This window comes from Oncorhynchus mykiss, chromosome 11 (assembly GCF_057628025.1).
Source record: "Oncorhynchus mykiss isolate SJ-2025 chromosome 11, ASM5762802v1, whole genome shotgun sequence".
Taxonomy (NCBI): domain Eukaryota; kingdom Metazoa; phylum Chordata; class Actinopteri; order Salmoniformes; family Salmonidae; genus Oncorhynchus; species Oncorhynchus mykiss.
The window spans coordinates 82203663-82218208 of NC_143032.1; the positions used below are offsets into that span (position 1 = coordinate 82203663).

Here is a 14546-nt window from a genome sequence, read left to right on the forward strand (position 1 = left end):
GGATATACAGTGTTTGTTTACATTTACAGTGTTTAAACATTGGAGAAAAACAAGCTGATATTTTGGGTTCTCATGGAGTGCATTAGTTGATCTAAACTCATGAGGCATTTATATATTCTTCAAGAATCAATGGATATAAATATATAATTTATAAGTCCAAAAATGGATGTAGCAACTACAGATTGCCCCTTTAAGTCTTATCAAAAGTGTACAAATTTGAGGATGTGTCATTTAGTTAAATAAAGGTTAAATAAATAAATTAACGATTAGGCCTATGGATATTTTATCAACATGAATTAGATTGACAGCCAGCTTAAACTTTTTGAATTCAACCATTATTGGGTTCAAATACACATTTAGATTTGTGAACAGCCATCCACAACAACCACAATCCGTAAGGCACAAATAGCTACATGAGAGAGCAGCAGTGTGATTCACATCAATGTGCTATGTAAATATTAATTAATAAGTGATATCCTTATCGCCGTAGATTACACCACTGATGTCATCAACCTTACCTCCAAACGTTTATTCAAGTTGGAGAATGTTTGGATGCCGACAGCAATTGTACCATTGGAAGACATAGCTTGGACTGTAGCCTACAAAAGACTATTCCTGCTCTTTTCCCACAATCCTTCAAACACGTTTGGTGTATCAACATAGTGGTCTCGGACATCATAGTGGTCTCTGACATCATAGGGGTCTCTGACATCATAGTGGTCTCCGACATCATAGTGGTCTCTGACATCATAGTGGTCTCTGACATCATAGTGGTCTCTGACATCATAGTGGTCTCCGACATCATAGTGGTCTCTGACATCATAGCGGTCTCTGATTTATGGTCAGACTCTCTCAGGTGGAACAAACTGAAATTTGCGCCTTTTTTCAATGCTGATTTGAATGTCATTGAGAAAACAGAGAAGTGTTTTTTTTTTCCCGCAAACATCCTTAATGAATTTAAAAGTAATTCTCTAAGTAATCATCTAGTTTTTAATCTGATTACAATATTTTTGCTGGTAAGGTAACACATCACGGTTACCGATTTTGTAATCCTTTAGTCATCCGCTACTCCCCAACCCTGCCCATATCATATAGCCTATCCTATTGGATGACCGCACAATATACGTTTTTATTTTGGGGGGTTTGGCTCATTAAATGTCTTTAAAGTAAGGGGTCATAAAATATATTTAATGTATGGCTAATCAGACATGAATGTTCGATTAAATCTCTTTTCAAATCCAGACATAGTTCTATTTATGTTTTATAATCCTTTTGAATTACGCTTCTGGTTTTTGGCGGTAAATACCGGAGAGAAAGGTGATTTATTCTCGGGATGGATCATTTTGTAAAATACTGGGAAATGATTCAATCCTAATAGAGGCCCAGTGCAAGTCACAAACAATTGTTTTGTTAGGCTGGGATCAAAAAAGCAGTATGTCCTCCAATTGGATCCCAACTAATATTAATTCCCTTTCCTTTTGAGCTTCAAATTGAGATTGTGAAATAAAAAAATCTTCAATGCGCACACGTTGGATTCTTCAGCTTTTGCTGGGAATTGTCCACTGTTGGCATAAATGTATTTGGTCCCAAAAACTGTGCGGAGGATTCCATTTGTCTAGTTGTACGAGTCTCCAGTTAAAATCCACGAGGTTCATTTAACGTTTCTAGAAGTCAATTGAAAAAGGCCCTCCTGATTTTTCAGCACAATAGGCTCCTTAAGAGGGGTTAGGGATAGATGGTTACCTGCTGGGTTAGGTTTATAGATAGATGGTCACCTGCTGGGTTAGGTGTATAGATAGATGGTTACCTGCTGGGTTAGGTTTATAGATAGATGGTTACCTGCTGGGTTAGGTTTATAGATAGATGGTCACCTGCTGGGTTAGGTGTATAGATAGATGGTTACCTGCTGGGTTAGGTTTATAGATAGATGGTTACCTGCTGGGTTAGGTTTATAGTTATATAGATGTATGGATAGATGGTTACCTGCTAGGTTAGGTTTATAGTTATATAGATGTATAGATAGATGGTTACCTGCTGGGTTAGGTTTATAGTTATATAGATGGTTACCTGCTGGGTTAGGTTTATAGTTATATAGATAGATGGATGTATAGATAGATGGTTACCTGCTAGGTTAGGTTTATAGTTATATAGATGTATAGATAGATGGTTACCTGCTGGGTTAGGTTTATAGTTATATAGATGTATAGATAGATGGTTACCTGCTAGGTTAGGTTTATAGTTATATAGATGTATAGATAGATGGTTACCTGCTGGGTTAGGTTTATAGTTATATAGATGTATAGATAGATGGTTACCTGCTAGGTTAGGTTTATAGTTATATAGATGTATAGATAGATGGTTACCTGCTAGGTTAGGTTTATAGTTATATAGATGTATAGATAGATGGTTACCTGCTGGGTTAGGTTTATAGTTATATAGATGTATAGATAGATGGTTACCTGCTAGGTTAGGTTTATAGTTATATAGATGGTTACCTGCTGGGTTAGGTTTATAGTTATATAGATAGATGGATGTATAGATAGATGGTTACCTGCTAGGTTAGGTTTATAGTTATATAGATGGTTACCTGCTGGGTTAGGTTTATAGTTATATAGATAGATGGATGTATAGATAGATGGTTACCCGCTGGTCATCTCTGTCTGCCTGTTGCACCTCCAACAATGTAAGCCAGCTACTGGTCATCAGAGCAGTGACAGGGAGGTCGGCGCATTAAGTTGAGTCTTGAGACATTCACAGCAAGATCGGTGTGGTTATTTTTTTTTTTACATCCAAAACAATTTTATTGTTCTCCTCCAGGTTGAATAGTTGACCCTGTCTTTTGACCTTTTCCCAAACACCCAAACCATGTCATCATCAGACAGTACATTGCATTTGTTAAGGATGTCCTTCATTCTCTCTCCTCCGTGACCCGGAAACCGATAAGTGGTGGAAGAGTGTCAATTCGTTAACGGAAGACGGTCCTCCCCTCAATAGACTCCTTTTGGCAAGGACGCAAAAGTGTATCCTACCCTGAGTCCTTCGTGGAAGAGTTTTGAAATCAGCCCCCCCCCCCCAATCAGCTACTGTTTTCATCGAAGAAGAAATGCATGCAAACATTTAAAACTATATTCTACTTATCCTTTTTATCTATAAAATGTTTTGCACAACTAGCTTTCTTAGCTATCAGTTTATACATTTTATTTTGGGATTCCACCCTGTAAACGTAATTTGCCTGATGACGCGTGATTGGAGGAGTCATTTTCATACAGGCGCATTTTCATCCACTTTTCCCCCTCTCCTCGATTACCTTTGACCTTTTTCAAAAGGAGGCCAGAGGATGATGGAAGAGGGAGGACGCAAGAGTTGTTGAGCAAATCCAATTGAGAAAAGGCCTATCAGTCCAGCAAAAAAACAAACAAACAAAGGAAACTGTCAGGAGAGAGAATGGAATCAGGTTAGTTGTCATGTGATTGTCCATTGGCCTTCCCATGTCTACGATCTCTTTATGTAGTGCATATGCAAACTGTACGCAGCTTCTCTCGATGTGAAATTCAAAAGGGGACACAGTTCAGTTGGCACAAAGCAAGGCAACATAAAGTGATGTCATCCTGGGTATGGGGGAGGAGCTAAAAAATGGATTAAAACCAATCAAAACAGTCTTAAGGAAAATAATAATTAGTGTAGAATTGGAACACCCCATATAGATGACAGGATAGGAAAGTACCCACAGACACAAACGCTTATCATAGGACCAAAAGAGATTAGTTTCATCTCTGTGATACCCAAAACCCCATTTTAATAGGGTGCTTAATGGAAGACGTCTCTGACAGTTAAGGGTGAAGAATCTCAACATACCAACGTTTGTTGTGGTAAAAATCAGCCAAGCCCAGTTTTATTATTCCTAACCATAAACAAAGAACAGCTTAGCCTGCTGGGAAGAGTCTGTCCGCCTGCCGCCTCCTCCTCTCAGTGTGTGTGTGTCTGTGCACTCGTTTATGATAATAAATTATCAAAATGCCTACCTATCCTACCTTGACCTGTTAGGGTCAAACACACAGCTTCATGCGGAATTGATTATCGGCTTTCTTTTCATAGATTTATTTATATATATATATATATATATATATAGATTTATATATAGTTCATTCTCTCGCTCTCTCACGTTCACTTGCTTCCGACTTTCATGTACACAACGTGGGGTCGAGGGAGGGAGGGGTGACAAGTGAGTTGACATCACCCAGCCAAAGAAAACAAAACAAATAATAACCGAAGCCAAAGAAAAGAGCTGCAATCTTATTTCTTTCAGTTGCCAAGCGACGGTCGGTAACGGCAGTTGGTGGTTTAAACGTTGTAGTGACGGCGGCACCCAGCAGTGACGTCGTCAAAGAGGCGGGGGTCGCTGCTCCTTTTGTTCTCGGAGGTTGAGGTTCTCCAACGCCACGTCCAAGGTCATGACCTCCACGCAGCCCATGTCTCCGAAGGTGCCGAAATCACTGAACGCGTCAGAACCTCTGATCACGGCGTCGTGGTAGTCATGGAGATCGTCATCTTCGCTGTGGTCGGGATCGGCCAGCAGGGTGGAGAGGAGGAGCTCCGTGACGAAGAGAGAGCGGTCCGCCCACTGGCCCTCACTCAGCTGACGCTCCGCCTCCGACAACCTCGGCTCACTCAGTCTGGAGGAGTGAGAAAGAGATGGCACTCCATTACAAATACAATCCATTCTCCTACATGTAGCAGACAGCCTCAGAACAAGTCTCTTGTTCAACTGATATTACCTAAACTAGAATAACCACACACAAAAAAAAGAAGGTTAAAACGAAGTGTAGCACACAGTAGTTAACCTGTTGAGGAGGAACTGGGAGTTGCTGTGCTGAGTGTGTGTGGTGAACTCGTGATGCCCTGGGTTGGGGCTGGTAGAGTTGGAACTGGGGTTGGCGTTGTGATGCCCTGGGCTTGGATTGGCATTCAGCCCTGCGTTGGTGGAGGTGCGGCTGCTGCGTTGCGTGGCACTCCGGGCCGTCTCCAACTGCTGTCTGGCAGCCTGTGTTTGTTGCCGCTCCAACTGGAGCTGCATCTAGAAGAGGAAGAGGAGCAGGAGAGAAGAGAAGTAGGAGGGTTCAGGAGAGGTAGGAGGGTTCAGGAGAGGTAGGAGGGTTCAGGAGAGGTAGGAGGGTTCAGGAGAAGTAGGAGGGTTCAGGAGAAGTAGGATATGAGTTCAGTACTTTGCTTTAAGGGCATACTTGCATTACAGATTCTAGGATACTGACACCAGCTAAAGGAGGGGGGCTGGGATTCAAACCTCTGGTTGCAGGCTCTCCTCTAACCTCTGGCGCTCTCCTCTAACCTCTGGCGCTCTCCTCTAACCTCTGGCGCTCTCCTCTAACCTCTGGCGCGCTCTCCTCTAACCTCTGGCGCGCTCTCCTCTAACCTCTGGCGCGCTCTCCTCTAACCTCTGGCGCGCTCTCCTCTAACCTCTGGCGCGCTCTCCTCTAACCTCTGGCGCGCTCTCCTCTAACCTCTGGCGCGCTCTCCTCTAACCTCTGGTTGCCGGCTCTCTCCTCTAACCTCTGGACTACCTACCTGGAGCTGCTGTAGCTGGGATGCTGAAGGACCTGAACTCAGCTGGCCGCCCGCCGACCTACGCACCCCCGACAACTGGGAGAGAAGCTCTGTGTGGGGAGAGAGATTGAGTTGTAAAAGTAATTCAGCCCTAACCAGACCGTGAGAGATATGGTGTTTCCTAACAGGAGTCAATCATATCAAATCCATGTTTATTTGTCACGTACACAGTATGTATAAAATGGTACTATCAACAGGACTAGAAGAATGAAGTTAGTGATGCATCTACACTGCCTTCAGAAAAATATTCACACCCCTGGACTTTGTCCCTTTGTTGTTGTTGTGTTACAGAGTGGGATTACCTGTAACTAGGCCACTCAGGAACATTCCATGTCGTCTTGGTAACCAACTCATGTATACACTTTGTGTTTTTAGGCTATTGTCCTGCTGAAGAGTGAATTTGTCTCCCGGTGTCTGGTGGAAAGCAGACTGAACCATTTTTCCCTCTAGGATTTAGCCTGTGCTTAGCTCTATTGAGACCCACAGTGCAGGTGTCATAATACCCATAAAACCTACCGGTCAAACAGGGAAATGGTTCCAATTGTTTTTCCCCATAGCTGATTTTAGAGACACTTAAAAGGGCTGTTTCTCGTGTATATACACCGTACCTTGGCATGACGTTTTGATAACCATGTAAATCTCTCTCGGGCAAGGTGGTACTCTCCGTTTATTTTTTATCTTCAAAAACTCCCTAGTCCTAGCCGATGACAAGCATACCCATAACATGATGCAGCCATCACCATCCTTGATAATATGAAGAGTGGTACTCAGTGATGTGTTTGCCCCAAACATAATGCTTTGTATTCAGGACATAACATTAATTTCTTTGCAGTTTTACTTTTGTGCTGTAATTTAGGTTAGTATTGTAGAGTAACTACAATGTTGTTGATCCATCCTCAGTTCTCTCCTATAACAGCCATTAAACTCTGTTTTAAAAGTCACCACTGGCCTCATGGTGAAATCTCTGAACAGTTTCCTTCCTCTCCGGCAACTAAGTTAGGAAGGACGCCTGTATCTTTGTAGTGATTGTGTGTATTGATACTCCAAAGTGTAATTAAATAACTACACCGTGCTTTAAATGGGATATTCAATGTCTGCTTATTTTCTTTTTACCCATCTACCTATAGGTTCCCTTCTTTGTGGAAAACATCCCTGGTCTTTGTGCTTCAATTCACTGCTCGACTGAGGGATCTTAGAGATAAGTGTGTGTGTGTGTGGGGTAGTCATTTAAAAATCATGTTACACACAGTGAGTCCATGCAACTTGTGAAGCACATTTTTTTACTCCTTAACTTACGCTGATTTAGTGTTGGCCCCATTTTACACAAGCTTTTAATAAAATATTTTTCAAATATTGTACACAACTTTCTTCACATCCCTGTTTGTGAGCATTTCTTCTTTGCCTAGATAATCCATCCACTTCACAGGTGTGGCATATCAAGAAGCTGATTAAAACAGCATGATAAATTACACAGGTGCACCTTGTGCTGGCGACAATAAAAGGCCACTAAAATGTGCAGTTTTGTCCCACGCCGCCACAGAAGTCAAGTTTTGAGGGAGTGTGCAATTGGCATGCTGACTGCAGGAATGTCCAACAGAACGTTAATTTCCCCACCAGAAGCCGCCTCCAACGTCATTTTAGAGAATTTGGCAGTACATCAAACCAGCCTCACAACCACAATCAACCCAGGACCTCCACATCCAGGTTCTTCACCTGCGGGATCGTCTGAGGGTGGTAAACTAAGAAGTATTTCTGTCTGTAATATCGCCATTTTGTGGGGTAAAAAGCTCATTCTGATCAGCTGGACCTGGACTCCAAATGGGTGGGCCTATGCCCACCCATTTAAAGGGGTTAAGGACTTAGAAGACATTTCAGCTTTAAATCAATTTGTAAACATTTTTTAAAAACACAATTCTACTGACATTATGGGGGTACATGGTGACACATGGTGAAAATGGTGACACATTTTCATGTGAATCAGCAAGTCTGTTTTTTAAAAAACACAACATTCAACAATTTCAAAGATTTTAATTGAGTTACAGTTCACTAGGAGTACAGATATGCATCTGCTGGTTTAATAATAATAATAATAATGTAGGGGTCTGGATCAGAAAACCAGTCAGTATCTGGTGTGATCACCATTTGCCTTATGCAGCGTGACACATCTCCTTCACATAGAGTTGATCAGGCTGTTGATTGTGGCCTGTGGAATGTTGTCCCACTCCTCTTCAATGGTTGTGCGAAGTTGCTGGATATTGGCGGGAACTGGAACCACGCTGCCGTAAACGTCGATCCAGAGCATCCCGAACATGCTCAACGGGTGACATATCTGGTGAGTATGCAGGCCACGGAAGAACTGGGACATTTTCAGCATCCAGGAATTGTGTACAGACCTGGGACCGTGCATTATCATGCTGAAACATGAGGTGATGGAGGAAGATGAATGGCACGACAATGGGCCTCAGGATCTAATCACGGTATCTCTGTGCATTCAAATTGTAATTGATCAAATGCAATTGTGTTCGTTGTCCGTAGTTTATGCCTGCCCATATCATAACCCCACCACGGGCACTCTGTTCACAACTTTGACATCAACAAACCACTCGCCCACACAACACCATACACGTTGTCTGCCCGGTAGTTGAAACCGGGATTCATTTCCATGAAGAGCACACTACCCCAGCGTGCCAGTGGCCATCGAACGTGAGCATTTGCCCACTGAAGTCAGTTACGACCCCAAACTGCAGTCAGGTCAAGACCCTGGTGAGGACGACGAGCACGCAGATGGTTTCTGACCATTTGTGCAGAAATTCTTCGATTGTGCAAACCCAGTTTCATCAGTTGTCCGGGTGGCTGGTCTCAGACGAAGAAGAAGCCGGATGTTGAGGTCCTAGGCTGGAGTGGTTACACATGGTTTCCGGTTGTGAGACCGGTTGGACGTACTACCAAATTCTCAAACACAATTGGAGGCGGCTTATGGTAGAGAAATTAACATTAAATTCTCTGGCAACTGCTCTGTTGGACATTCTTGCAGTCAGCATGCCAATTGCACACTCAAAACTTCAGACATCTGTGACATTATGTTATATGACAAAACTGCATATTTTTGTGTCCTTTAATTGTCCCCAGCACAAGGTGCACCTGTGTAACGATCATGCCGTTTCATCAGCTTCTTGATATGCCACACCTGTCAGGTGGATGGATTATCTTGGCAAATGAGAAATGCTCATTAACAGGAATGCAAACAAATTTGTTTTTGTGCGTATGGAACATTTCTGGGATATTTTATTTCATTTTATTTCATTTTATTTCATTTTATTTCATTTTATTTCATTTCATGGGACCAACACTTTTAATAGTGTGTTTTATATTTTCGTTCCGTTTCCGTTTCCATCCTGTCGTGATATCTTTTATCCGGCATGTACTTCACACGCATAAAACATTTGGCCGGAAACCTGACTAGTGACAAAAAAATCTCCATTTAATCCATTTTAAATTCAGGCTGTAACACAACAGGTAGAAACAGTCAAGGGGTGTGAATACATTCTGAAGGCGCTGTCATAAAGAGGCCCTGTATGTACACAACAGGATGTACATTTTTCAGTCATTAAAAAAAAAAAAAACACATCAGGCATTGAACCAATCAGGATAACTTGTGTTACCGTCTAGACTGGTCTACAAGGGTCTTGGGTGGGTGGGTGTGTTACCGTCTAGACTCGTCTACAAGGGTCTTGGGTGGGTGGGTGTGTTACTGTCTAGACTGGTCTACAAGGGTCTTGGGTAGGTGGGTGTGTTACTGTCTAGACTGGTCTACAAGGGTCTTGGGTGGGTGGGTGTGTTACCGTCTAGACTCGTCTACAAGGGTCTTGGGTGGGTGGGTGTGTTACCGTCTAGACTGGTCTACAAGGGTCTTGGGTGGGTGGGTGTGTTACCGTCTAGACTGGTCTACAAGGGTCTTGGGTGGGTGGTGTGTTACCGTCTAGACTGGTCTACAAGGGTCTTGGGTGGGTGGGTGTGTTACCGTCTAGACTGGTCTACAAGGGTCTTGGGTGGGTGGGTGTGTTACCGTCTAGACTGGTCTACAAGGGTCTTGGGTGGGTGGTGTGTTACCGTCTAGACTGGTCTACAAGGGTCTTGGGTGGGTGGGTGTGTTACCGTCTAGACTGGTCTACAAGGGTCTTGGGTGGGTGGGTGTGTTACTGTCTAGACTGGTCTACAAGGGTCATGGGTGGGTGTGTTACTGTCTAGACTGGTCTACAAGGGTCTTGGGTGGGTGGGTGTGTTACTGTCTAGACTGGTCTACAAGGGTCATGGGTAGGTGGGTGTGTTACTGTCTAGACTGGTCTACAAGGGTCTTGGGTGGGTGGGTGTGTTACCGTCTAGACTGGTCTACAAGGGTCTTGGGTGGGTGGTGTGTTACCGTCTAGACTGGTCTACAAGGGTCTTGGGTGGGTGGTGTGTTACCGTCTAGACTGGTCTACAAGGGTCTTGGGTGGGTGGGTGTGTTACTGTCTAGACTGGTCTACAAGGGTCATGGGTAGGTGGGTGTGTTACTGTCTAGACTGGTCTACAAGGGCCTTGGGTGGGTGGGTGTGTTACTGTCTAGACTGGTCTACAAGGGTCATGGGTGGGTGGGTTACACCATGCATGTTCTCTTGACAAATCTGCTGTGTCTCTCTCTCTATGATGTAGTCAGAGCTCTGTGTGTGTGTCCTACCAGCTATAGGATCCATGGCCTCCCTGTTGTAGTTGGAGCTCTGTGTAGAGGTCTGTGTGGTAGAGCTCCCCCCGGAGGTTGAGGAGGTGAAGTGCATGTTGGATCGACGAGCCCTCGGCCCCCCTAGACCCCGACCCGGGTGGAACATCCTACGCACGTGCCGCACCCCGCTCGACTCATCGTGGAGCAACACCGTCAAGGAACATCATGGGCACGTCATGAAATACACACACACAGTCTCTCTATGCCCAGAACTAAAAACACACTCACAAGAGGCTAAACGGCAACACACATCAGACAGACAGCAACACACACAGAGACAGAGTTTGTTGCAGTACCCAGTGGTGATCAGCGGATGGCCCTGTGGTTCTTGATGAGCTTTACACTGACATGTTGTTGTTTCCCTGTGGAGGTTTTCCATGTTACATAGTAGACCTTCAGTGGAAAGCCCCACAATTGGAGCATTACATTGTAAGAGTAAAGTAGAGTAGTATTCTGTTTGCCTGTAAAAAGGATATCAAGTTTCTGAGTTAGGGTTAGCCTGAGTGGACTGCAGAGCAGACCAATCAATCACATTTTATTTTATATCGCCCCTTTTAAACCAGAATGCATTGCAGTTAGACAGTCTAGATTCCAAAGCAGAAACGAAAGCACAGTTGAAAGGGGAGAAGAAAAAAAAAAATCACCAAGAGGAACCAGGTTCAGAAGGGTAAAGGATATCAAGTCTCTGGGGGCTCTGTGTTCAAGTGTGAGATGAGCAGCGAAGTCGTCGGTCACATGATTAGGGTCCCCGCCGGGCAGCGAAGCACATATGGGACAGATCTGCAGAGGAGAAGGAGAGGACACAAGCCCATCTGAGCATGCTCCACATCTAATGCATTTCAACACACTGTTTTTTTTGGGGGGGGGGGGGGGGGGTTGTTCATTTTACTGAACATGGCTGCTGGATGTTGATTTGGGGACATTTTTTTGCCCCTCCCTCCTGTCTGGAAAACAATCTAGAGGAAGCACTGGTCTCTTTCCCACTGCAGAGATTTACACTGGTGCTTGGCCTAAAGACTTGCGTTTCCATGCCCGGGTCCAAGAAAAGCAGAGGTTAGACTTACCACCTCTGAGGAGGTCTCTGTGTGCTCTGCAGCAACGTGCTCCTGAAGGGAGGTCTCCGTGTAGCCCATCCTGCCACAGTAGGGACAGGTAAAGGCCTGTGGCTGCTCCACTGACAAGGCCTCTCCTCCATAATATAGGTCTATAGTAAGACAGACAGAAGTGGGGGGGACAGGGTTAGACAGTAAGGACAAGTGAAAGCAGGAACTGCTCAACAGAAGGCCTCCCCTCCATAATAGGGGTCTGGAAGGACAGAATCAGTGCAGGCAGAATCAACGTGCTATCTGACCGAAAGACAATCTGTTTTCAGGGTGTTTAGTTGTGGTGTTTGTCTTTTACGTCTCCCGTCTGGTTAATAGCTATGTACTTACCGAAGTCGACCCTGGTTAGTATGCACTGCATGGCGTGTTCTGTTGTGTGCCTGGTGGTCGTGGCTCCGCCCTCGTAGCACGACGCACACAGGTCGTAGTCGTAGCAAATTAAACACTTGTACCGCCGCCCCCGGAAGTTACCCTTCAAACACGCATCGCAGCTCACACCTGGGGAAAGACAATTCACAGACGGACCATTTTGACCAATACCCTGTCCTATAACCCCACAACACACAAGTCAGAGTATTAGAATAGATCACACGGATAGGGGTGTTGGTCAAACACACAGCAACAAAGACAACACGTTGCAGCATTTAGCTAGCTATAATACACAACCAGCACATTGGCATAACACTCATAACATGAACTAGCCTATTAGCTACACAAACACAGCAGGTTCACATTTCCAGTGTCCGTGTGACTAATCCAACAAAAAAAGATGCTGAACTGCATTGGCCAATATAGCTGCAACTCTGGTGCAGAATTGATAGCCGGTGTTATTTAAGACGATGAAAGACTGACATGAATGTAAAATATGTGTAAATGCATTGACCCAGCATGGACAGCTATCTCACCGACCTTTTTTTTTTTTTAAGGCAGGCAATTGCACGACTGGCTCTGTGCAGAACTGATGGCCCTTTTGTTATTTAAGACTGGCATGAATTTAAAATAAAATGTGTAAATGATTTACCCATCTAGATAGCCATCTATGCGGACCACCGACGTTTGAGGACATGCAGCTGATTTAGACTACAACAGTCGTGCTATATAAAATGCTAAGCTAAAGCTAACTCTGCACAGCGACTCAACACAGCTTGGTCAACATAGTTAACTACCTATAGTTTGTATAACTAGCCGGTTCAGAAGCGGGTTCTCACTAGCTAACTCCTTTTTTTAAAAAATGTATGTTTTGGTGGATATTTAAAAAAATAAATTAAACAACAACCCCATGCTAAATATCTAAAGCGCTAACTAGCTATTGATGAAGGCCTCTGTTACAAGGCCTCGTCCAAAAGGCTACTTTGATGACAGTGCAAAGAAAACAAGAATAAAAACTAGCCAGGACACTTTTTCCCAAAGGTGATGTTTTGACAAGACACGATAATGAATACATTTCCATGTATAAAATGTTGTTTTTTCCCCCTCATTTTGTTGCCGTAAACCTAGTAAAACTAGCTCGCTAGTAGTTAACTCACGACAGGTTATAAAAATAACATAAAAAGAGAGCTAAACTCTCCAGTTACCTAGTTATCTAGTTTAGCAACCTAGGTGCTATCCAACTAGGTTAACTACCGTACGAATTAGTTTAATTAAGTCTGGAAAATGGGAACTGTTTTCTTGGGCAGTGCCATTGCGCCCCAACTAACGTTAGTAAGTTACCAAGATACGTTTAAGTGTTTTAGCTATAACAATATACAAAATAAAGCACAGGAACTAGATAAAGTGGGTAAAATGTATAGCGGCAGCCATTCTAATACAGCGTTCATTACAAAATACACGAAGACCTTCATGTAACGTTAGTTAGCCAGCAATCGTTTCGCTGCGGTCTCTCGTCCAGCACTTTGTCTTTCTGTGTGGGTTATTAAACTTCTTACCTTCATGACGGGACATCCTATGGACATTAACACAGCCCCCCTTACGGGCTCACTCTGGCTTGAACCACGCAATTTAATATCGGCTGGAGAATAGAAGCCGGGGCTGGATGTCCCTGGCCTCTTCCTCATGAAGGATCCGGTTTGGCACAGTGACAGTGTCTTCTCCGCCGCCTGCTTGCTGTGTCACCGTCCAATGCGCCGGAGAAACGCCAGAGGGCACTGTTGTCCACATACCGCTACTCAAAATCAAACTTTATTTAAAACAAGTGTAACTTAGATTTTACCGTGAAAAGCTTACTTACGAGCCCTTAACCAACAGTGCAGTTCAAGAAGAGGTTAAACAATATTTACCAAATAAACAAAATAATAATAAAAAGTAACACAAAATATCAATAACGAGGCTATGTACAGGGGTTACCGGGTCAATGTGCGGGGGTACAGGTTAGTCGAGGTAATTTGTACAAGTAGGCAGGGGTGAAGTGACTATGCATAGTTAGCAGCAGCAGTGTACAAAACTGACTGTCCCCATCAGTTTTAGTGAGATCCAGAAAGTTGAAGATCATGGTGCACATATTGTGATGTAGTGCACCATTTTCGGGGACCACTTTTGGCTCCTGAGTACAACTTTCAGAACTACCGGCTAAAAAAGTATTTAAAAAACGACCTGAGAATCTCTTTAATATGATATCTGAGTGAAAGTGACTAACAAATCAATGTGTAGGGCCCTTGGGCACGTGATTACTACAAATTTAGACAGCTGGCTAGACAAACTAGATTAAATTGACCAATCTTTAAAAAGACGTTAACTGACATGGGCTAATTGAGTGACTGTCAGTGAAGGACATATAGCCTAACAAGAGGGAAACTGCTGATGCATAACCAAGTTTTGATATTGCACCTTGTGTGTTCTACTACTCGAACTCTCAACAGTAAGTTGAGACCTCAACTGAGTTTCCCCAAAAATGATTTGTTATCTACATTGTAAGGACCTCGGTGTCGCCCATCAGATACACATCAAGGCAGGTAGATACTTGAAACCTAAGATGTAGGTTAATTAACCATTTGTTTGTGTCTTTATCTTTTATAATTTCCGGGATTGTTGTCTCCGTGTTTTAAAGTAACCCAACCCCGACCACAGAG

At 43.7% G+C, this 14546-nt stretch overlaps 1 protein-coding gene across 1 annotated transcript; it reads right to left on the minus strand.

Annotated features, from left to right (window-relative positions):
* Nucleotides 1–2774: 2774 nt before the first annotated feature.
* Nucleotides 2775–13617, minus strand: LOC110536467 (E3 ubiquitin-protein ligase KCMF1). The gene is made up of 8 exons (XM_036936495.2): nucleotides 13407–13617; nucleotides 11812–11979; nucleotides 11443–11582; nucleotides 11057–11158; nucleotides 10337–10517; nucleotides 5581–5669; nucleotides 4842–5074; nucleotides 2775–4673 (listed from the first exon to the last, which is right to left on the minus strand). The coding sequence occupies exons 1-8, from the start codon at nucleotides 13420–13422 to the stop codon at nucleotides 4382–4384; spliced, it is 1221 nt and encodes a 406-aa protein (XP_036792390.1). The 5' UTR covers nucleotides 13423–13617; the 3' UTR covers nucleotides 2775–4381.
* Between the last annotated feature and the right edge of the window lie 929 nt (nucleotides 13618–14546).